The sequence below is a fragment of the Delphinus delphis genome, chromosome 2, assembly GCF_949987515.2.
Source record: "Delphinus delphis chromosome 2, mDelDel1.2, whole genome shotgun sequence".
NCBI classification, from domain to species: Eukaryota; Metazoa; Chordata; class Mammalia; order Artiodactyla; family Delphinidae; genus Delphinus; species Delphinus delphis.
In genome coordinates this window covers 48,170,109-48,195,117 of record NC_082684.1, presented here as the reverse complement: position 1 = coordinate 48,195,117, position 25,009 = coordinate 48,170,109, and the positions used below count along the sequence as shown (strand labels likewise).

The following is a 25,009-nucleotide window of genomic DNA, read 5'->3' as shown; positions in this document are numbered from 1 at the left end:
CTTGATTAGATCTATGTAATATTTACTGAATGTAAGTGTGCACATGTTGTATTGCTAGACTTTTCTATTGGGCTGCTTGAGATCATCTGAGTTGGGGAGACGTGCCACCTAAGCTCTGTCATCACCTTCTTTACCTCAGGTTCCTGAAAGGATGAACTATAAATAGTAACTGACTTCACTTCCTAACTTCGGGATCATACCTTAGCCCAATGTGCAGTCTGGTTGCCAACTCCACTCTCTTACTCTTCTTTACCTGACCTTCTTATTGGCAAATCTAATTGCCATTTTTCATTGAAATCATAACATCCCTGCTGCATTTTGACAAAGCAGATTCCTTCTTTCTTTGATTCAATTTCCTGTGCACTGAACATTCCAGATCCTCCTTATAGTTCTCTGATATTATTTAACTGTCTCCTTCATGGGCTTTCCCTGAGCCTTCCTTTAAGATGTGAGTGTTCCCCAGTGGTCTATCCTTTCTTCAGTGCTTTTCCTCATCTATACTCTCCCCTGGAGAAACTTGCCCAATCTCATGATTTTAAATATTTCCTTTATGCTAATGACTCCCAAATCTATTTTTCCAGTTCAGATCTCTTCCTTGAGCTTCAAAATCCAACTGCCTATTGAACACAGCCATCTGGTTTTCTCAGAAATGTTTGATCACATTGCCATACATATCTAGACAGCTAGAAATCAGGAAACCATCCTCAGTTTCCCCCTCTCTTTCACCTTCCATAACCTATTCTGTCCTGCCAGTTCTGTCATCAGTTTATTTCCTCCTCTCCATCTTTATGACTAAGGACTAGTTTCAGCCCTGATTATTGCTCACCTGATTTATTACCATATTTCCTTAACTGATTACCCAACTTCTAGGGTTGTACCCCTCAAAAAATAATCTTCCCTGTTAGCCTGGTTTCTCAAAAATGTAAATCACACTTCTGTCTAAAATCTGTGATGCTCCTGATCTGATGCTTCTGAATAATTAAATTCAAGATTCTCAGCACGACATTCAAGGTCCCTATCTATTTCTCCAACTTCACTTCCAACACCTCTCTGCCTTATAGTTAGTGAACTGCTAACGATTCCTCCAGAGACCTTGTTTCCAGCTGCAACCATTAGAAGTACTGATGAAATCTTCTAGATAGTGAAAGAAAAAGACAAAAAGGCAGAAATAGATGAGAAGAGATAGAAAAAAAATAAGGGGACTAATTCAAGGAGAACAGTCTGACTAATAAGAGTACCACTTAGAGAGAACATGCAAACATAGGAAATAAGCTTAGAAGTAATTCAAGAAAATAGCCAAATGGAGGGATGGCTGTCTAGATTCACTGGGCATACTAAATGCCCAGTCAGTGGATGGAAAATGTCCCTAACAGAGATAAAAATTTCAAAAAGAAGAAAGAAATCTTGGTTCCTGACAAAGAATTGAGAATCAGAAGGGTACTACAGACGCACTGGAAGCTACAGGACCATAGAGCAAGGCCTCCAAAATTCTGAGAATTCTATAGCCGGCCAAACTATTAATCAAGTATGAGAGTAGAATTAAGATATTGTTAGATACAAAGAATAATGTACATCTTTAAATCCTTTCTAGGAAAATTCACTGAAAGGATATGATCCAACCAAACAAAAGGAGTAAAACAAAAAAGAGGAGACCTGGGTATCAGGAAAGAGAAGATAGTACGCAAGAGAGGAGCTAGGAATGTTCTAGAAGGGAGTTATGCAGCAACCCTAGAAGAAGATGGAGGCCTCCAGTAGCGGTGTCTCTAGTTAAAATTGGGACTGGAGGGATACCTGATGTGACTTTCTGAAAAACACTATTCAGAGGAATTTTACAATTGTATTGTAAATTTGGGAAGAAAAAGTGATTTTAAAAAATAGCTAAGCATATTTTTTAAATGAGGCAGCTTTTAATTATAGGACGTTCAAAACAATTTTACAATAAAGCAAATGTAACTATAGTATATTGCTTGACTTGCATAGCCCCACGATAAGACAAGTGCTGGACAGTGATTTAACCAAAACTTGTATATATTGTATATGGGGGGGTGGAGGTAGGGAAAGTGGGAATCTGGAATAATATAAGGGTGCTGAATCTTTATCTTTCTTATTAGGAAGTCAAAAGATAAAGCCTAAAATTGACCTAACAAGAAATAGCAGCATAAGCATATTAGTTAGAAATGTGGAGGTAAATACAAAAAAAAAACAAGTTAAAGAATTGGAGGGGCTTCCCTGGTGGCACAGTGGTTAAGAATCCGCCTGCCAATGCAGGGGACACGGGTTCGAACCCTGGCCAGGGAAGATCTCACATGCTGCGGAGCAACTAAGCCCATGCTCCACAACTACTGAGCCTGCGCTCTAGAGCCCGCGAGCCACAACTACTGAGCCCGTGTGCCGCAATTACTGAAGCCCACACGCCTAGAGCCTGTGCACCGCAACAAAAGAAGCCACTGCAGTGAGAAGCCCGCGCACTGCAATGAAGAGTAGCCCCCGCTCACCACAACTAGAGAAAGCACGCGCACAGCAATGAAGACCCAACGCAGCCAAAAATAAAAATTAAAAAAAAAATTAATAAAAAAAATAATTGGATAGTGGGGCTCAGGGATAGAATAGGGTGGGGCCGTAGACTCCTCTTTTTCAATCTAAGACTTGTAGTACTTAAAAAAAACTTTATGTATTACTTTGATTAAAGAAGAGTATTTCCCAGAAGCTAGGAATTCTAACTTCTATTTCTACATCAACATCTTGCTGTTCGGCCATAGACACATTCAATTAAGTGCATTCTGGTAAGTATTTGGGGGTATATATTTGGAATGACAAATTTCTAAAAACTCAAGTGTTATAGCTGATGTGTGAGCAAAAGTAGTTGCTACTTGCCTATCTGGTACTGTTTCTCAATTCTCTCTAGAAAAATATCAGTTCCTGTTGTATTAGTTATCTGTCATCATGTAACAAATGACCACAAACTTAGTGGCTTAAAACAACAAACATTTATTATCTCAAGTTTTTGTGGGCCAGCAGTTCAGGAACAGCTGAACTGGGTTGTATGACTCAGTCTCTCATGATGTTGCAATTAAGACTAGAGCTTCTGTCATCTGAAGGCTTGCCTAGGGTTGGAGGCTCTGCTTCGAAAATGGCTCACTCACATGGCTGTTGGCAGGAGGCCTCAGTTCCTTGCTGGCTGTTCCTTTCCGTGTGGGTCTCTCCACAGACCAGCTGATGTGTCCTCTCGGCATGACAGCTGGCTTCCCCCAGAGGGAGTGGTCCAAGGGAGAGTAAGGAGGAAACTCCAACGCCTTTCATGACCTAGGCTCAATGGTTGTCTACTGTCACTTCCACTTTATTCTATTTGTCCAGAACAAGTCACTAGATCCAGGGGAGGAAAATTAGGCTCCACTTCTTGAAATGGGAAGTATCAAAGAATTTGTGTACATATTTTAAAACCACAACACCCATCAATGCCACATTATACGTTAGTAGGTTAGGAGACTATCCTTAAAAATGATATTTTGAAGATCTAAAAAAATTTCATCACTGTTTGTTATGACATCACTTTTAATGACCCCTCCTTCCAAAACTAAGATATACCCTACCTTGTCACCTCACTTCTTCTCTATTCTACAATATTTTAAGTTCCTTGAGAACTGATGACATTTCTTAGTCTTTTTGTATCTCTGCTTACCTATCATAGTGTCTAACATATTCACAAATTCATTCAATAGTATATATGTATATATATATATATATATATATATATATATATATATATCCATCTTCTGGGGATACAGTAATGAGCAAGAAATAGTCATAGTCCTTGTTTTCCTGGAGCTTATAGTCTACTAGGGGGAAAATACACATTTAATTGCATCTTTAAGAACACCTAGGAATGTATAATTACAAATTAAGCTATATTTTCTGATGGACAGGGATACAGTCTTAGAGGTGCATATAAAAAGGAACAGGGCTGTTCTGTTGCAGGCATACTGAAGACAGACAGGAGGTTCAACTGAAGTTGGTATTTTGCCAGATGGGTGAGAGAAAAAGAATAAGAGTCAAGGGAGTTTAAAATATTGGTGTGCTATGTTGAAATAACACACTAGTATGTGCTTATAAATATTTATTGAATTGAATCAAACTGAGTTATATATATATATTTTTTTCTTTGCTCCATCCTCTCTTCTTGACGTCAGAGGTGATATACTTTTGGTATAGTTTGACCAGAATAGTTGCAGCTGAGTGGGAGAAGGGACTAACCCTGCTCAATCCACCTTCCTTGTTTATTGGCTAACTGCAATTACCAGTTATATTTAGAAAAAACAGAATAGAATATTCACACAATATCCATAAGATTTTTTCCTAATAAATTTGAAGGCATCTTTTAATTTCCTAATAATTTGTTTGTAATTTAATTCACTTAAATTTGCAATTTATATGTATATATAAGATATACCTATTTAAACTCAAACATCCTGGGCCACTGGATAAGATGAGATCAAATGGAGTCTGGGGAATGTGACTGATTCTTTTGGAACAGCAATAAATTCTCCCTAGGAGTAATGCTGGGAAGAGGTACAGCAATGTGGACCTGTCCCGCAAAAACTGAGGTCATTACTACCCTTAAAATAAACAATTTAAAATAACACTACTGAATGCTTACTATGTGCCAGATGTTGTGTTGATAGCTTACAGGCACACTATGTTGTTTAATACTCATGACATCCCTATGAGATAGGTACAAATATTATGCTCATTCTACAGAGATTTTGAGAGATTAATTTGTCCAAAAGCACAGAAAGAAGGCATCTTTATCTTGTGCCCCTCATTTGTACAACCCGCCCCCTTCCAGGCTCATTGGCCTTCTTTCTGTTCCAAGAAATGAGCCAACCCCCTTTTCACCTTAAGATCTTTGCATTTGCTGTTTCCTCTGTTTGGAAGGTTTTTCCCCAGTTTGTTGCACATCTGGCTCGTTATCTCAGATATCTGTGCTAAATTAGTTCTCCTCACCTTACTCTATAACACCACCATGTTTTATTTTCATTATAGTATAGTATTTATTACACTTTGAAGATATTTTTTTATCTTCCCACCAGATCTAACCCTTAGTACCTCACTCACTGAGTGAATAAATGAATAAATATCCTACTCCTTCTGTACCTGGAGATCCTGGATAGTATTGGGTTATACCAGTAGGCTATCTGTGTTATACCGATAAGCCATCAGAGCTCTTTAGAGAGATATGTATATATTCCCTATTTCATTCTCATCTTGGTTTATTACAAAGTCTTTTGTGGTTCCAGAACAGCAGTGACTTAAAAATACCAAGGCCTCTCAGGGGACAGCGCCCTTGCTCTACCCAGGCTGACCTGCAGGGGATGGTGTATCTGGAGGTCTCCTTCGGTGCACGCCGGCACCCTAGTGCATAGAGACGCAGACGTTGGAGAAGTGGAGTGCAGAGGCGGTGCAAACCGGAAGGGGCAGTGTCTTCCGCGAAACCCGCCCCTCCAGGGAGGCTCTCCTGTCTCGCCCCGCCCCTTCCCCCGCCCGGGCGGCCATGGCCATTCCCGGCATCCCCTATGAGCGGCGGCTTCTCATCATGGCGGACCCTAGAGATAAGGCGCTTCAGGACTACCGCAAGAAGCTGCTGGAGCACAAGGAGATCGACGGCCGTCTCAAGGAGTGTGAGTGCACCTTTCTTTCCACATAATCTCGTGCCCGGACCCGCTCCTGTCTCTGACAAAGCGGAGGCCTTTGGCCGAGCTCGGCAACCGAGCCCCGAGGAGAGAAGGCCTCAGTCTGGAGACAAGGCGCTTTGTCATCCCCGCCTATAGCTTCGGAAGCCGAGCTTCTTCACGCCTCTTCGGGCGTGAAAATGGACCAGTCTGGTCCAGGTGACAGAGAGAACATCCCCAGTTCTGAGATGGAATTGGAAGATGACCAGAGGGGAGTGGGGAAGAAGTGGGTCACAGGGATGTTTCCAGGTTAAGGTGCAAGGAGTGCGGTGTTGGTGGAGTCCCGGGACCCGGAGGCGGAAAGAGACTTGAGTCAAAGAAGCTCAAGCAAGAGACGAGACTCGGGTAGTTGGCTTGTTAGTGGAATGGAAAGCCGAACGCGGAGTTTAAGAGAGAAGGGGTCCATCGGTCAATCATAGTCCTCTTCTTTTTTCCTCGTGTTTTGAATTGTGCTCTGTCAGGCACACAATTTTCCCTTACTCCTGAACCAAAAGAGTACTTATAATTTTTCTTAGTGCACCGTCACTGACAAACCTGAATGGTTTAAATAATGAAGGAAGACCTTAACTGTATAATTCTGTGGCGCTTTATTTAGGTTAGAAAGCCAAAGTGACAGTTCATGTGGGTAGGTGAAGTGAGGAAGGGTCTAACTCTTTTATCATTCGGGTTTGTAATCTCAAATCCGGAAGTGTCAGAATGTCAATATCTGTTATGAATGTAACCTCATATGTGCTCAAACAAGTAAGTATTCCTGATCAAGAAAATAAAAACATGGTGCTTTCTCTGTAACATTTCGTTTTTAAACATGTCATCTACAAATGGCATTATGTTTTCTGTGGTTTGATATAGTGCATATAAAATACACGTAAAGTGAAATAGACTTAAATAAACTTAAATAAAATGAGACTTAGTGACTTAAACTCGCTAAGATTATTTAATTTAAAATGTTCAAATTATATTTTTCAGTAAGGGAACAATTAAAAGAACTTACCAAGCAGTATGAAAAGTCTGAAAATGATCTGAAGGCCCTACAAAGTGTTGGGCAGGTAGGTAATGGAGTTTGGGGTGTAGAGGGTGATGGTGATTTGTTTTTTTAGCTCTTGGCAAAAAGTAATGCTTTTTTTTTTTCTTTCTTAGATTGTGGGTGAAGTACTTAAGCAATTAACTGAAGAAAAATGTAAGTGTATTAGATTGTTAGTAAAGAAAAAAAGAGCAGACTCCCCTCCCTCCCACCACCAACTTTTGAAATGCTTATTATTTTAATGACCTGTAATGAAGGTAGATGATATTATTGCATAGACTAAGTTGTCTTTCAATTCTTGTCTTTTGGAGAACAGAAATAAAACTCAATCTGCCATCAATGTGGATATATTTATTTTTTACTTTCTATTTTTCAATTTGTTTTTTCATTTTCTTCCTCTAGTCATTGTTAAAGCTACAAATGGACCAAGATATGTTGTGGGTTGTCGTCGACAGGTAACATTTTACATTTCTATAGTGCTTTATAATTGACAAAAGCGCTTTCATGTAAGGTATTTAATTCTCAAGGTAAGCAGGTCAGGCATTATGCCCATAACTCCCAAAGGTGACTTGTTCAGATATAGCTAATTATTAGCAAAGCCTGAACTCAGACCATGGGTTTGACTCCCGGTAGTCTCTACTTTTCTGCTCTATTGCATTGCCTCAGTCAGCTCTACACACTGAGAAATCAAAGAATTTTAGAAGTGAAAGAATCTCAGATTATTTTATTTTAGTGTCTTTTTTTGAAGAGGTCTTAAAAGTATTAGACCTTATAAATTACATTTTATATTTAAACATTCAAAAATATTACTTATAGTCTTTACTAGAGGCTAAATTGATTTTGTATGAGTTCATTTAAATTAGAATCGGCAAATTGAAATAACTCCAGATTTTATCTTGCAGTCATCAAAAATCACCAACAAATGGCTTTGGATCATTTAGTAGCCTCTGAAGCCAATTTATGTACTACCCTATTCTTTAGAAAGCGTCTTTAGCGAATTCTTATAAACTCATTGGAAGAGCTTTCTAAACTGAGTATTTGTTGTGTCAGGTTCAGGTTTTAAAAGATTGATATGACATGGCTATAGAATTGAATTTTTCCTAGGGACTAAATTCAGTCTTAAGATTTTGCCTAGCATGTAAGTGGGATGACATTTTCTAAATCAAAATTTCAGTTGCCTAATCCGACAGAGGATATTTATGTCCCTTTCAGGGCCCTCTGGATGCCAAAAGTTGGCATGTCTAAGATATTTTGTGGTTGTATGAGGGGCAAGAGAGTATTTGAAAACTGGAAAATATTAGAAAAGCCAGAGTATATATTCCCTATAGATGTAAATGTTGAAATAGCTTCATATTCATCTCTGTTTAAGCTCATTTTCAAGTACAGTGGTCCCTTGTTATCCGTGGGGTGTATGTTCCAAGACCCCCAGTGGATGCCTGAAACCTGGGCATATACCAAACCTTATATATGCTATGTTTTTTCCTCTACATACATACCTATGATAAAGTTTAATTTAAAAATTATGCACAGAAACAGATTAACAAAAATAATAATAAAATAGAGCAATTATTAAAAAAATATGCTGTTACAAAAGTCATGTGAATGTGGTCTCTCTCAAAATATCTTGTACAAATTTAATGCCTTTTCCATCTTAACTCAGCACTTGTCATGCCCTGTCGCCATAACTTTTGCAGTTTGAGGCGTGACAGCAAAACTAGCACAGGTTTCTTTTTTCTTCTTCACAAGTGCATGGATAGAAGATTCGTTCTTACTCTAGATTATAGCAACCTCAGCATATGATTTTTATTTCCTTATTAAGTCGAGAACTTTCCCCGTTTCATTAGGAAGCGGTCTGTGGCTTCTCTTTGCCATATCTGAATGGCCAGCATCACTACCATTGTGCTTTGGGGCCATTATTAAGTAAAATAAGGATTATTTGACCACAAGTACTTCAGTCAGCAGGACAGTGGATCTGATAACCGAGAGGGCTACTAATACGCTGGACAAAGGGATGATTCATGTCCCAAGGACAGAGCTTTCATCACGCTACTCAGAACAGCATGAAATTTAAAACTTAGGATTAGTTTATTTCTGGAATTTTTCATTTAATATTTTCAGGTAACTGAAAATGTGGATAAGGGGAGGACTACTGTACCTGACAATTATTCTTAGTTTAATCCATTATATTAAACCTAGTATTTAGCATATCTTCACTTCATTTTAATTGGCACTAAATCCTAAACTGAGCGCTGTTTGCAAAATCCTGTGAAAAGTGGTCAGTAATTTGTATGATTCTGAAATTGTATTGGCAAGCAGTTTATTATTTTTTTTGTTGCACTTTTCGAAAAAACGAAAAAATTACAGTTTTTTCGAAAAATAACTTTATTTTTGACAAGTAACAGCCTGAGTGTGATTTGAATCTATTTGGATAGATTCTCTCCACTTCTATCCAAATAAGTTAAATATGCCAATAAATTGTTTAGTATGATTCAACTTAATATGTACAGTAATATATTTACCATAGTGTCTGGCATGTAGCAAAAGCATGAATGAAGGTTGCTGGGGTTTTTTTGTTTGTTCTTTAGAATTTTAATAAAAAATCTCTAAGGGGAAATAGAGTGCATATCCCCCTTATCTCCTATGATCACATAACACATACTTCCCAAAACTATAGTTTTTAAAATAAATCTAATGGATATACCTTTAAGATGCTTTCCTGTCCTTCCCCTCCAAATGTTCATTAAGGGATTTCTGTATAAATGCTTTGGTACCAATTGCCAAAGTCACTGTACTACAGTGCCTAAATCAAAATAATGAGCAAAACTATATTAAATAGTGAGCCTTTGAAAGTAAAATATTGCAGTCAGTTCCTTCTTCAAAAACAAGGTTGTTGCCACCTCAGACTTTATATATTAGTGATTTCTCATTTCACACTGAGATTGCACAAAAGGGCGCTCTTTTAAGGAGCAGAAGGAAATAACTTTGAATTACTACTTTTTATAAACCCTTCCCTTGGGCATGGTGTTTATAATCTAATCTTAGTGTTCTCTCGGAAGGGTAAAAATGATTATTTGGCTTCTAACTATGCTCTTGTTAGAGTGTTATTCCCCTTTTCAAGTGTTTGGGTAACACCTTTTGTTTTACACAATTAGCTTGACAAAAGTAAGCTGAAGCCAGGAACAAGAGTTGCTTTGGATATGACTACACTAACTATCATGAGGTAGGTTTCTTGTACTATTTAGTTTACGTCTCATTTTCACGGAGGGAAGATTTTATCCAAAATATATGCTTCTTGAGATCACTGAATGTTTTGCCACTTTTCAGCTTTTCCTAATTTCAAATTAATTTAAACATTTTTTTTTTTAAAAAATAATAAATTTATTTATTTGGCTGCATTGGGTCTTCATTGCTATGCATGGGCTTTCTCTAGTTGCAGCGAGCGGGGGCTACTCTTTGTTGCGGTGCACGAGCTTCTCATTGTGGTGGCTTCTCTTGTTGTGGAGCACAGGCTCTAGGCACTTGGGCTTCAGTAGTTGTGGCACGCGGGCTCCGTAGTTGTGGCTTGCAGTCTCTAGAGCGCAGGCTCAGTAGTTGTGGTGCACGGGCTTAGCTGTTCCATGGCATGTGGGATCTTCCGGACCAGGGCTCGAACCCGTGTCCCCTGCATTGGCAGGCGGATTCTTAACCACTGCACCACCAGGGAAGTCCCAACATGATTTTCCAAGATCACCTACAGGTGCTTGCATAAGCAAGTCATTTATACTCTATTTGTAGGCTGAGAGAAAATACATCTTTTAAAAGAAAAATACACACCTTATCATTACAGGTATTTGCCAAGAGAGGTGGACCCACTGGTTTACAACATGTCGCATGAGGACCCCGGGAATGTTTCTTATTCTGAGATCGGAGGTTTGTCAGAACAGATTCGGGAGTTACGAGAGGTTGGTAGTGTGTGCTTTATTCTCTGAACTTACTAAGAAGTAGTATGGGTTTTAAAATGCCTGAAGGGAGAAAGAGGATGTAAAATCACTTTATCCAAATAGTGTTTACTGAATATTATATATATAATATTTTTGCCAAGAGAAGAAAAGCACTGAATCTCTAGCTATGAAAATTATGGGTTTTTGTTAAATTTGGAGATAATTTGGTGTTTGAAAAATCCTGCTCTTTTTATGACCAAGAAGGAAAAAAAGCTAAGAATAATGGATGTAATCCACTGCCCATACCATCTGGTATTTTGTTTATCTTAGTAGTTTAGTTGGGTCAGAGCACATTTGGATAGTGTGTGTAATGTAGTTTTTCCCATAACCTCATTGATTTCCTATTGCCCTTAAATAGAGTAAGTTATCTGTGCCTTAAATATTTTATTTTGATAAAGCTGTTTGCTGTCATCTAAGAAAAATATTGGCTTTAGCGTGGCTTAAACTTTAAGTTCTTACATGAAGAATCAAATCAGGGTTGCCTTGCTTTACAACACAGATAGCTTCTTAACAATTCTCTTTTAAGCAAATTACATTGTTGTATTGATTTCCTCTTAATTTAGGATGGAAATACTCAGGAATGAATTTGATTAATTAGAATGGCTTACATTATCTGATTTAAGCCCTAAACCAGTAGTTTTCAAACTTCAGCACTTTAAATTTTCTGGAACTCTTATTAAAGATACAGATTCCTAGGCCCTCTGCATGGTTTTGATGCAGTGGCTTGGGGGTGGGGCACAGGAATTAGCATTTAAACAAGCATTCCAGGTGATTATGAAACCAAGTTGTTTTTTTTTTTCAACCATACTTGCGGAAGCATTGGCCTAAGCATAAATAAAAGCCTATTCTTTTCACATTATAGTTAATGAAAAGAGGAAGAACAAGTGCTTCATGAAACAGTGAAATATTTTACAGTGATTTGCTGCATCAGCCATAGGAGCAGAATGAATCTCTCTCACACACACAGACACACGCACACACACCAAGGACATGCAGTATACATCTGCAGACAATTGCGAATATTAATTTCTCACAATTTTGACGTGTCTTAATCATACCTTATGGACAGAGTTATTCAGTAGAGGTTTATCTCTCAAGTAAAGAGTTTAAACTGGGCAGTCAAAGCCTCACTTTTGCTGTTCTCCACTTCTCTTTCTTTGAATCAGTCTTAACATTGAGAGCAGAATTTATGGGTTTTTTTTAAGACTACTATGACAAAATACCAACATAAGAAAATTTTATGTACCATTTCTCTTAGTGGCAGTTATATCTTACCAAAGTTCCCCATTTTATAATTATTTTTTGTTGTATTCAGATGCACACCAGTGTAATCTTTTTGTTTTTTTGCTTAACTGATTTTTTGTAGTGTTAATTGTTTCGTTGAGGCATAATTTACCTTCAGTAAAATTCACGTTTTTTAAGTGTACAGTTCAAATGTGTTTGACAGATTATATGCCTGTGCCAACATCACTCTAATCAAGTGTGTGGTTATTTTAGCAAGTGTATTAAATAATAAATAGTTCAAATTACCACATGCTTTTTAATTAATTAATTTAAAAAATATTTTAAGATTTTTAGATTTAAGAGGTATCTTACATCTATCTGAAGAAAAACCTCTAATATAAATGGTTTTACATAGCACTGAATTCTAGATCTATTACGAATTATGATGTATGTACATAAATCTGCTGATAGTTTACTTAAAATATTTGAAAGTACATCAAAATCTTTATTAACGTTTTAAGAAACATGCAACTTCTTTTCTAGGTAATAGAATTGCCTCTTACAAACCCAGAATTATTCCAACGTGTAGGAATAATACCTCCAAAAGGCTGTTTGTTATATGGACCACCAGGTTGGTATTAAATCATGTCTGCCCCACTATGAGCGAATGAATGAATGAAGGAGTAAAAAAATGAGATGGAGATAATTAATGTGACAATTCCAGCCTCCATTCTGTTCAGAGTAAGGAAGGGATTGGGGATGTGTGTCTACTGTTTTCTTAGTCTTGCTTAGTCCTCTTGTGCTTCATAGGGTATATATATCTAAACATGCCATGTGATTCTAAGCAATGGTCTTGTGTGGTTCGCAGACCTCTGGGTGTCCCAGAGACACTTTCAGGGATTCTGCAAGGTCAGAATTACTCTTGTAATACTAAGATGTCAACACAGTGAAAAAGAAAAAAGCAACTAACATCTGTGCTGATGGTGCAAAGCAATGAGGGTAAAGCTACTCATACCATAGTATGAATCAATTAAGTCAGTGGCACAAAATGGTATAGTAGTCATTGTGTTTGGGGCCACTCACATTTGCAGTATTTTTAAAAAAAGATGTCAGTTTCACTTTAAAATGTCCTTGCTAAAGCATTAAAAATATTAACTTTTGATCCTTGAATAATGTGTTGTATTCTGTGATGAAATGGAAAATGCATATAAAGTACTTCTGTTGCATACTGAATAAGATATCTCCAGGAAAAGCATTTGTGTGATTATTTGAGTTGCCTGCTGTATTAGCTGCTTTTCACGGAATGCCATTTTTACTTGAAAGGATAATTTACAGTCAGTTATCAGACTGGTTATTGGTTACCTTGCACACATTTTTTTTTTTTAATTTATTATTTATTTATTTATTTTTGGCTGTGTTGGATCTTCATTGCTGTGCGCGGGTGTTCTCTAGTTGCGGCGAGCAGGGGCTACACTTCGTTGCTGTGTGCGGGCTTCTCATTGCGGTGGCTTCTCTTGTTGCAGAGCAGGGGCTCTAGAGCCCAGGCTCAGTAGTTGTGGTGCACGGTTTAGTTGCTCCATGGCATGTGGGATCTTCCTGGACCAGGGATCAAACCCATGTCCCCTGCATTAGCAGGTGGATTCTTAAGCACTGTGCCACCAGGGACGTCCCTGCACACATTTTTTTAAAAAAATGAATGAAGTTAGCCAATCATGTTAAAGCAAACAACTGACACCATCTGTAGCCAGTGATAAATTTGAGCTTTCAAACGAAAATTAAGTTTTTGAAAACTTTACCTCTGGTACTATGAGCTTGACAACTTTCCAATGTGTTTGTTAATATAAGACAGGATGAGATCGGAGATGGTATTAACAAATGTGACTTTTTAATATTATATAATGGAAAATGCCAGTATTTGGAAGATTTTCATAACCCACTGAATCAGTAGTTTCCAAATAACAAATACTTGATATTACAATATCATACGTAGGCAAAGGTCCACTCAGTGTTCAGTATAGCCCAATGTATTTGAATGTACAAGTTTCCATCACAGTCTCTTTGTAAGTTGGCTTTGATATATTTCTAAAGTTATGTATTCAGTTTGCTTAAAATAAAATTAGAAGGGATATTTTGAATAAAATTTTAAATTTTAATATTGAGAGTGGAAGTGCTTTGGGATTTTAAATGATTTTAAATGCTTTTATTTAAGACTTAGCTTCCATTTTGCAAAATTTACTATTCAAAGGATTACATTCTTAAAGGCTTTTGAAAATTTGTTTTACTTTCCATTTAATTAGGACTTCATTTATCATTCCTAGGTACAGGAAAAACACTCTTGGCACGAGCTGTTGCTAGCCAGTTGGATTGCAATTTCTTAAAGGTAAAGGGAATATTCTTTTTGTAGCTATTGAAAATAAATTTTATTTGAATTTTCCTATGTTTACCATGTTTTTCCTTTAATCAGGTTGTATCTAGTTCTATTGTAGACAAGTACATTGGTGAAAGTGCTCGTTTGATCCGAGAAATGTTTAATTATGCCAGGGACCATCAGCCATGCATCATTTTTATGGATGAAATAGATGCTATTGGTAAGAATAACACTTCTTAAAATTTATTTTAAACTTTTCTTGAACTGTTAGGAATATTTTTTTAATCTAAAAGAACTTTTCCCCTCTCTTTTCACCTCTAACTGCAATTTGTGTGAAGTAGCAAAATGAATTGAATGTTACTTTAAAAAAATTCTTAAGAAAGTTTAACCACTCTCAATAAATAACCTTTAACATTGAGAAAATGATAAACATACCAAAATCAATTCGAATTTTGTCAGTGTAATTCTTGTTAATTTATTTTCATCTTAATGTTTTAAACCCCAGACACTATCATTTTCATATTTTCTTAAATGATGCTTAAAGAGGAAAGGAGTAATGCATACGAGTTTCCACATCATTATTTTAGGTGGTCGTCGGTTTTCTGAGGGTACTTCAGCTGATAGAGAGATTCAGAGAACTTTAATGGAGGTAATATTTGGTAAAGCCTGTTTGTAAAGAAATCAATGTTTATAAAGTGAAGAAGTGAACATTGGATATTTGAAGGTCAAAATATGGATAATGGTTTAAATGAAGAATGCACTTAAGTATGAAATTTGAAAGTACAGTATTGACAGGAATGAACAGTTTTCTTTACCACAATCTCTAGTAAGAAAATGAGTACTAGAAAATAATAGGGATATCTACAAAATTTCATGTGAGTTACAGCTGTACCGTTCTACATTTTTTGAGCAGACTGGCCATTTAAAAAATTATATATTGTACTTACATTGTCAATGTGATTTTGTGTTAGTTTTATTCAGATATTTTATGAGTGACAAATATATTTAAACTAGTGGCAGTAAATGAATTGTAACTATGTATGAGGCTGCTCTAAAAATTACTAATACTTTCCTCTCTTTATTGCTGAGAGTGAAAGGAAACTAAAATAGTTTTGATTATTGAAGATGGATGATGGGATATTGAAATGTATATTAAAGTCTTTTCCCACTCCACATTCTGTGAAAGTGATGGCAAGATTCCAAACACATTTTCCAACTCCTATGAATAGATAGGTAGCATAGGTAATGCATTGTCAACTACTGTCTCAGTAGGGGTATTTGAAAATTGTTTTTTATAAATTGTCTGCTCAGAAAAGACAGTATTTTAAAATTAGTTGTAGAGTCTATTAGAAGCCTTAAATTGAGGTATTTTTTTTAAAACGCAGATACTAGTTTTATTCATGTAGCTGATACGTTGTTAGCTAACACTTAGGGTATGTTAGACATATTGGCATGAAGAAATAGACATATTGTCAGGCTAGCTTTGTTTTAAAGTGTTTGTTGAATGCAGTTAGATTTTTCAACATTTATTCAAGAAAACTTTAGGAATTGAAGGAAATGTGTTAGGTATCTCAGTATTTCTGTGTAAGTAGAATTATTTGAAAAGATATTTAATGGATTTATTATCAAGTTTGTAGAAAATCATTGTTTCCAGTTATCCTGATGTAAATTTTATGTCTGGCATGCCATAAGCTCTTGAAACATTATTTTAAAAGTAATTGTAACAAAAAAATTCGAACATTGGAAATCAGGTCCACATAACTTAGTTTCATAATTCGTGACTGGATGGATGCCTTCAGATTTATTAAAACTATCTGATAGCTATACAAAGGTACATAGTTGAATAATCTATCTTGGAGACTTCCCTGGCAGTCGATTGGTTAAGACTCTGTTCTTCCCCGGCAGGGGACACGGGTTCGATCCCTGGTCGTGGAACTAAGATCCTGCATACTGCAAGGCACGGCCAAAAAAAACCCATTAAATAATCTATCTTGGAACTTTTAGGATGGAATATATATCCCTTTATGTAAGAGAGAAAAAAATATGATTCCATCAAACGATCATTCTGCACATCACATATGTATCTGTAAGCAATACATTTCATGGTCTTAGTCATTTTATAAAAGGTGTGTGCTATGTGTTTTTTCAATGGTTGGGATGCTTTATAAAATGTGCCTTTGATTTATATTCACAAATATATTCTTAGCTACTGAATCAGATGGATGGATTTGATACTCTACATAGAGTTAAAATGATCATGGCTACAAACAGACCAGATACACTGGATCCTGCTTTGCTTCGTCCAGGCAGATTAGATAGAAAAATACGTAAGTTAAGCTTTTGTGCCTGCTGTCCATTTCCCTTTGTCTATGTCCATTTCTCTTCCCATACCTCCTCCTCACCCCCTACTTTATTTAAAAAACAAAAAACCTGACTGCAAAAGAATTTCTTATAATTTTCTTATTTTCAGATATTGATTTACCAAACGAACAAGCAAGGTTAGATATATTAAAAATCCATGCAGGTCCCATTACAAAGCATGGTGAAATAGGTAAGTAAATAACCTATTTTATATATATTTACATTTGGTAAATGAAGTAAAATGCTATTGAATATCACTGATAGTCTACCAAATCTAGTTTTAAATTCAGGAAACATGGTGGTCTTGAATTTAGCTAATAGTTATTGAGCATGTGCTGTATGCTAAGAATTGTTCTAAGTGCTGAGGATATAGCAATGAACAAAACAGATAAATTCCTGCCTTTATATAACTTACATTTTTGTCAGGAAAGGCAGGTGAAGAAAGTAAAATATTCACTTGACCCTTGAGCAAAATGGGTTTGAACTGTGTGGGTCTACTTATACGTGGATTTTTTTTTTAACTAGTAAATGCTATAGTACTACCTGGTTGGGGTTGGTTGAATCCACAGATGCAGAACCATGAACATGGAGGGCCGCTATGAGTTACGTGCAGATTTTCGACTGTGCCACCAGGGAAGCCCGAATGTATACATTTTGAATAGAGGTGGGGAGGAGGAGACACAGGGAACGCCTTACCAAGGTGATTTTTAAGCAGTGACCTAAAAGGTGAAGGAGCTAAGTATGGATATTTGGGGGAAATTTGCGGAGGGAACAGCAAGTAAGAAGGCCTTGAAGTAGGTGTGTGCATGGAACATTCCAGGAGCAGTATAGAGGTCAGGGTGTCTGTGGCAGAGTTATTGGGATGGTAGCAAGTGAAATAAATCACAGAAGTAATGGGGATCAGATTGTATAGAGCCTTACTGAGGCCGTTGTGTAGGAACTTCGGCTTTTGTTTTTAGTGAAATGGATTCCATTGGAGGATTGTGAGCAGAGGAATGATATGACCTTACTTTTTATTGTTTTTAACTTTGTATTACAGAAAATTAGAAATACATAAAAGTAGAGATGAGTATAATCTTATCAGGAATTCATCCCCCAGCTTCAGTAATTAACCCTTGGCCCATCTTGTTTCATCTGTAATCTCTCCCACCTCTTACCTTCCTTCTGGGTTTTTAAAAAGCAAATTCCAGGGCTTCCCTGGTGGCGCAGTGGTTGGGAGTTTGCCTGCCAATGCAGGGGACACGGGTTCGTGCCCCGGTCTGGGAGGATCCCACGTGCCGCGGAGCGGCTGGGCCTGTGAGCAATGGCCGCTGAGCCTGTGCGTCTGGAGCCTGTGCTCCGCAACGGGAGGGGCCGCAGCAGTGAGAGGCCCGCGTACCACACACACACAAAAAAAGCAAATTCCAGTCATTATCATTTCATCTGTAAATATTTCAGAATTCACTTATGTTAAATAGATCATCTGGCTGCAGCTAGAGGGACAAGGATAGAGACAAGAGGATCTATTAGGAGGTTATTTCAGTAATGCAGGCAAAAGATGATGGTGGCTTGGTCCAAGGTGGTAGCAAAATCTTTTAAAATAATGAGATTCTGGACATATTTTGAAAATAGAGGTGACAGGGCTTGCTAATGAATCAGATGTAGGGTGTGAGCTAAAGAGAAGAACCAGGGAAGACTTAGGTTTTTTACTCATGCAACTGAACAAATGGAATTGCCATCAATTAAAGCAAGGGAAGACTGGAAAGATTCGATTTTAAAGGGAGAATGAGGAATTTGATTCTGGCAATATTTAATTTGAGATGCCAATTAGATAGCCAAGTAAAGATGTTGATTAGTAATTCTGTGTGCATCAATAGTTCGTTGGGGTGGCCTGTGCTAGAGTTATAAATGTGGCTAATATCAGCATAAAAATGGTTCCAAGGAAGAGAATGTTGATAGAGAAGGGATTCAAAACTGAGCTAATTCCAGCATTAAGAAGTTGAGAGGAAATAAAAAAAGTTGAGAGGAAGAACCATCAAAGGAGACTGAGGAAGGTTAGTCACAGAGATAGGAGTTAACCAGGACCTGATGGTGTCCTGGAGAATAAATGAAGAAATACTATAGGGAGGGACTAATTTCCTGTCAAATGCTGACAATGGGTCTGATAAGAAGAGTTCTGAGATTGGATTTACTATGTGAAGATCATTGGTGACCTTATCAAAAGAAATTTCTTTGGAGTGGTAGGAGTGAGAGCCTTGTTCGAATGGATATCAGAGAGATGGGGACAAGAGGCATTGAGTTTAGCCACCTCTTTCAAGGCGTTCTCTAGCGAAGGGGAGAAGAGAAGAAATGGAGCTGCAGCAGAAATGGAGATGAGGACTTGGGGTTTTCTTTAAGATGCATGTACTTACAACACTTTTTTTTTATGCTGATGGGAATGATCTAGGAGAGAGATACAAGTTGATAATGTGCTTTTTTTTGAAGAGAGGTTGGCTTTGTCTATGAGCATAGACTTCTCAGGAGAATAGGAGGAAAGGCAGCATATATTAGATGCTGATGATAACAGGTTCTTAAATATGGCAGGTACTTAGAGGATTTTTCTTCTGAATGCGTTTATTCTCTCAGTGAAATAGAAAGCAAGTTAAGAGTGAAAATGGGAAAGTACTGTTAGAGATTTGAGGACAGGAAAAATTACAAAATAGTTATAGAAGTGAGAGACTGGACTAGTGTAAAGGCCAGCAAGCCATGTATTCTATTGTGGGCTAAATTCTGTATGCCTTCTGTTTTTGTAAATAAAGTTTTGTTGTAGCACAACCACTCCCATTCATTTACATATTGTCTATGACTACTTTCCTACTACAGTGGCAGAAATGAGTAGTTTTGACAGAGACCATATGATCTACAAAGTCTGAAGTATTTACTGTCTTGCCCATTACAGAAAGTTTGCTGACCCCTGGACTAAGGGCATCTAGTATAATTGCCAAGCAACTTTAAAAACTTTTTACGAGTTAGTGGTCCAAAATAATTACAAATAGTTGACCATTGCCTTTCTCATTACTCATGTGAAAGTTTTGAGTTGGAAAGACTGAACTGAATTTACCAGCTTCTTCCAATACTGAGCTCTTGCTAGGTGCCAGATGCTGTGCTAACCTTAGGAATTTCTGCTCTCCAGAAGCTTACATGAACTTGAACCTGAATGAAGACTAATTAATGAATTATCTGTGTGATTTCAAATAGAGATTGACATACTCCAGATTGCCTGACAAGGGTGTCTTATCACAGTTTTTCACATTGTAGTAGCTTATGTGTCTCTTCTCGCTATTCTACATCAAGTCCGTAACTGCTACCTTAAACCAGCAGCAGCTCTTCATTTCGTCTGTCACGTGGATAGAAGGGTCACTTAACTATTACTGTTATCATAGATCTGATACCTCAACACTTGGAGCTTTCACAGAAACCAGAAAAGCTAGTCAGTGTTTACTCTAGCATTTAAAAATTCTGTATGATAAAATGATGTCTGAAGACTATTTTTGGTATATTTTATATTTGCCTTATGTGATTAAATTCCATTGTGGTTACAGTTGGTTTTGAATATTCTAGATTTATTCAAATTAGATACTTGGTTACGGTTTTAATAAAAGTCATAGCTTGACATATCTAAAGTTCACATGCACTTAACAGTTTCTCTGTGTAGAAACAGGTTAAGATGCTTTCAGATCTTGATATTTCTTGGTTTTAGAGTTTTAGAAGTATGTTTATTTCTGCTTGGTGCTGGTTTACTTAATAGAAGTATTGATTTTTGTTGTTAACGTTGTGGAATGTTAACAGAGTTGATGCCTAGCTGACTAAATTCGAAGCAGGCTCTTAAGTTAAATTTTCTATATGGGAATAAATCCAAAAAAGGTCTCCTATCATTATTTTTTTAACTGATTTCCAGTATTTTTCCTAAACAGATTATGAAGCAATTGTGAAGCTTTCAGATGGCTTTAATGGAGCAGACCTGAGAAATGTTTGTACTGAAGCAGGTAAGGGTTTAAAGTACAGTTTTTACTATTGATTTTGATTTGTTTAATTTGCTAAAAATGTGTTTGGGTTTGTCCAAAAGCAGAGCCTGAGCTTTGCAAGGATTTGAGTGCTTGTTATTTTCTGGGAAATTGATTCCAAGAAGTAGAGAATAGGGCAAGTGAAATGGGAAGAGGGAAAGCTGTTATAAGGGTGCATCACTGAAATAACTTGTAAGCAAGAGGGGTTTGATTCTGATGAGACCTCAGAGAAACATACAGAATTCTTTCCAGGATTATCTGGCTGAAATATGGGAGACTAGACATTTATTTACCAGCTGTCATCCTCCATTCCTCCGTGGGATGAGATTTGCCCTTGAGGATGTTAACTTCTTTGCACTTATGGATGCCTTAGGGTAGAATGTGGAAAGACATGCATAGTGATAGCATGCTGTCCCCCTGGAGTAAGTCTGAGACTGTACAGAGCTATCTGCCACACCTGTGGCTGAAATCCGACTGGGCCAGCACTGGGGGTATCTGCTACAAAATGGATGACATGCCTTCTGATACTAGCCTGTCAGTAGTTAACCTTTGAAAGATTGATTTATGAATTTTGTGTTCATTCAACTTGTGGAAATGTAGTAGTTTTTTAGTATAATTTTTTCTGTGGATTGTGTGATTTTATTTTTATTTCTGGTACCAAGTGGCTTTAAAACCATACATACGGTCATTTAGTTTTTGTCCTCCACACAGAATCTTAAAATTAAAAAAATATCTACAGTAGATTTTATAGTCACTGACTTTCATAGGTTGCATATGAACACTTTTTAAGTATTACAATATGTGATTTCTTCTTGTTTTCATATCACCATTAGCCTTATTTTAACATTTCTTGTAAATTCAACAGACAGTGTTTAAAGAGGCTGCTCAGACATGGCTTCTCCATAGGAGTATCTTCATGGGTATACTGTGACTCAGTATCTGGATCAAAGATCTGCAGGTCCAGAAACTCTCAGTACAAATCACATAAATCATGCTCACAAAGACTTACTAGTAAACAAAAATATTAAAAGGTAAGCAGTCAGTAGCCTGAACTACTAGGGGTAACTTACGACATTCTCCTTTCAAAATCTACACTAGACCAAATTATTATTAGAAGCTTGCTTTGGTGAAGATGGAATCCAAACAAAAGCAGTATCTAAATCTTAAAGGCTGATACCATTAAATTATATTCTCTCTTTTTCCACATATTTTTTAAAAGTTTATTTTTAGCTATTTCCAATAAAGAACTATAACTTCTGTGTGGATTAAAATTTAAGCTTTTTAAACTTCTCATCTGGAGACATACTGAAATTCTTGAGTTTTCTTTTTATTAGTCTTCAAGCCTTTTTTGTTAACATATCTTTCTGTGAGTTAAAATATACTTGATTCAATTATAGTTGTCTTTTTCCATTCAAATCCTGAGATTGTCATCCTTTTTGGATTAGAATGTATCTCACATTCACTCATTCACTAAATAATGATTTGGAAACAGTAATATGCACAAGGTTTGGAAAAATAACTTGCCTAATTTAGTTACAGCCTTCTAAACAGGTTTTAAAACTTCACTATTAAAAAAACCAGTCATTTCCATTCACCTGATTTCTGAGGACAGCATAGAATGACTATTGCCAATATTCCTTATGTAGAAATCTTGAAAGGGAAGACAGGAAGTAACCCTTGCAATTTTCTATTGCAACCCACTCATTTTATGTTAGTGAAAATTCAGTATAAGCAGATCCTCAATGAAAATAGTAGTAGGATTCACTTAATTAGTAGATAGTGATAACTTACCAGCTTTAGCTTATCATGCAATTAGGATTGTCTCAAAATCTGGGACCCATATCTATGACACAACTAATGTTTAAAAAAAACCCACAAACCTTTTACCTCCTTGCCAAGTAGTATTTGACAAGTAACTTGTCAGAAACTTGAAAGCAAAAACTGAATGGTGATATTTGAATATGAAAGTCTTATAAAATACCAATTTGTACCTAAAAAAGGTAAATTTTCTCACATGAATAATGACACTGATTTTTGTTGACTTTCTTTAATTCCTATTCTCTATGCTTTTGATTATTAACAAGGAAAAGCTATGAAAATTACTGAGGTGTTTTGTGTTTTCCCAAACCATACATGTGCCCCCTGCTTCCAGGGGATTGCTGCCTGTAGAGTTAGGAAACTTCTGCCTAAAATGTGTATGTGTTATTGATAGTTGGGTTTTGTTTTGTTTTTTTCAAAATGACATTGGATACAGGGACTGTGTGAGGTGGAATTTAAGTATACAGATAATTGTCTCACTGTTTTCTAGCTTTTGGTTTGGAAAATAGTGCTCACTATAGTTACGGAAATTAATTGAACAATAATAGTGGTTTTTAGGAAATTAGAACTGTTGGCTGAGAAGTAATACATCTAAGCTCCTTCACATTTATTCCATAGAATAATATGACATTATTTAGTTTTCTTTAAAGTTTTTTGAGATATAATTGACATATTAGTTTCATGTATACAGCATAATGATTCAGTATTTGTATATATTATGAAATGATCACCATAATGAGTCTAGTTAACATTCCATCATCACACATAGAAAAGAAAAGTATTTTTTTCTTGTGATCTACTCAGCATCTTTCAAATACACAGTGCAGTATTAATAAGTATAGTCACCATGCTGTACATTACATCCCCAGGACTTATTTATTTTTTTAAGTGGGAGTTTGTACCTTTTGACCACCTTTACCCATTTCACCTACCCTCTCCCTTAGTTTTCTTATAATAAATAATTCACATATTAAATATAGCAGTCATGTTGTTTTATTCTCCACAGGTATGTTTGCAATTCGTGCTGATCATGATTTTGTAGTACAGGAAGACTTCATGAAAGCAGTCAGAAAAGTGGCTGATTCTAAGAAGCTAGAGTCTAAATTGGACTACAAACCTGTGTAATTTACTGTAAGATTTTTGATGGTTGCATGACAGATATTGGCTTAATGTAAAAATAAAGTTAAGGAAAATTATGTATTGGCAAAAATGATCTCATTAAAAGAGTATGAATAAAAATGTATATGAATAACATTGTAAAGATTAGTAATTCAGTAATTCTACTTTTAAGAAGTATGGAAGAAATTTGTATGTTTGTTAATGTTGCATTTATTGCAGCAGAAGTTATAAAAGAAGAGTATGTTGAAGCTTTTTGTATTTGCTGTGTATTTTGTAAAACCTTGAAAATGGTTTGAGACGGTAGTACCAGATAGTATTTCTTATGACTTATTTTATATCATTTGTTTTCCTCATCCTAAAAAGTTTAATAAAATCTGTTTGATTCAGTTCTCCTACATATATTCTTGTCTTTTATGAGACTACATTTACTATGGTCTAAACTATTTAATAACCAAGATGAAGTTGGGTTTAGGTCGTAGACTTTTGAATTTTATTTTAAAACAGTACCTATACTCAGTGTTCATGAGAGCATCTTGTTATATGTAACATAGATGTGTGTCTGTATATATTCCTCCTTCAAGAAAGCCTTTATTCTCCACCTACTATGATTAATCCGTGTGATAGTTAATTGAAATAGTACATGCACATCCATAACCATTTTTTAGATTATGATTAAAAGTAACATTTGCTATTTAAATGTGACTTGGTTTTCTTGATTTATGTGAAATGATAGTTCCCTTTTGAGGAGGTTTGTACACTCTTCTCAGAAAGATTCACACATACATACACGCAATTTTGCATATATTAAAACTTAGGAGATTTATTATTTCCCAAGCTCACCCATGGACACTAGGTATCTATGGATACCAGGCTAAGGATCTGATGTAGGGGATGTTGATGTCAGAAATGTTCAGAACAAAAGTTCCGTTACCTATACACGATTCTTTCTCATGTGGTAATTAAAGCTTTAACAAATTACAATCGGAAATCATCATTGGGCATCAATTAAGATTATGTTATTATTAAAGGTGCTGTTAAACAAAAGAAACTTCAGTTTCATAAACACTGAAGAATGAATGATATATGACTCAGGTAATAATACAATCATTCTTCAAAAACTTGCTAGCAGAGTAATGTGTGCCTTTTTGTAACTAAAAGGGAGAGACCTGTTTACATAGAGGTAGAGAAAATGGAGCCCTCAAACTAGCCATCTAATATTCAAATTATTGAACAGTTCTATTTCTATATATGTTTAGTAGTGTATTTCATAAACATGACTATAAAAAGTAATAGTATGTCAGGTCTAGGTCAGATATCCATGTGGTCCTTTTTACTTGTAATCTGCAATTCAGTTAATGAAAGACTGTCTC

General features: G+C 36.3%; 1 protein-coding gene across 1 annotated transcript; it reads left to right on the top strand.

Moving 5' to 3' along the window:
- Positions 1-5,545: 5,545 nt before the first annotated feature.
- Positions 5,546-24,302, top strand: PSMC6 (proteasome 26S subunit, ATPase 6). The gene is made up of 14 exons (XM_060004557.1): positions 5,546-5,675; positions 6,693-6,772; positions 6,864-6,903; positions 7,150-7,202; positions 9,900-9,967; positions 10,574-10,688; positions 12,495-12,582; positions 14,270-14,331; positions 14,416-14,539; positions 14,907-14,968; positions 16,526-16,646; positions 16,790-16,870; positions 20,613-20,684; positions 23,527-24,302. The coding sequence occupies exons 1-14, from the start codon at positions 5,549-5,551 to the stop codon at positions 23,643-23,645; spliced, it is 1,212 nt and encodes a 403-aa protein (XP_059860540.1). The 5' UTR covers positions 5,546-5,548; the 3' UTR covers positions 23,646-24,302.
- The last annotated feature ends 707 nt before the right edge of the window (positions 24,303-25,009 follow it).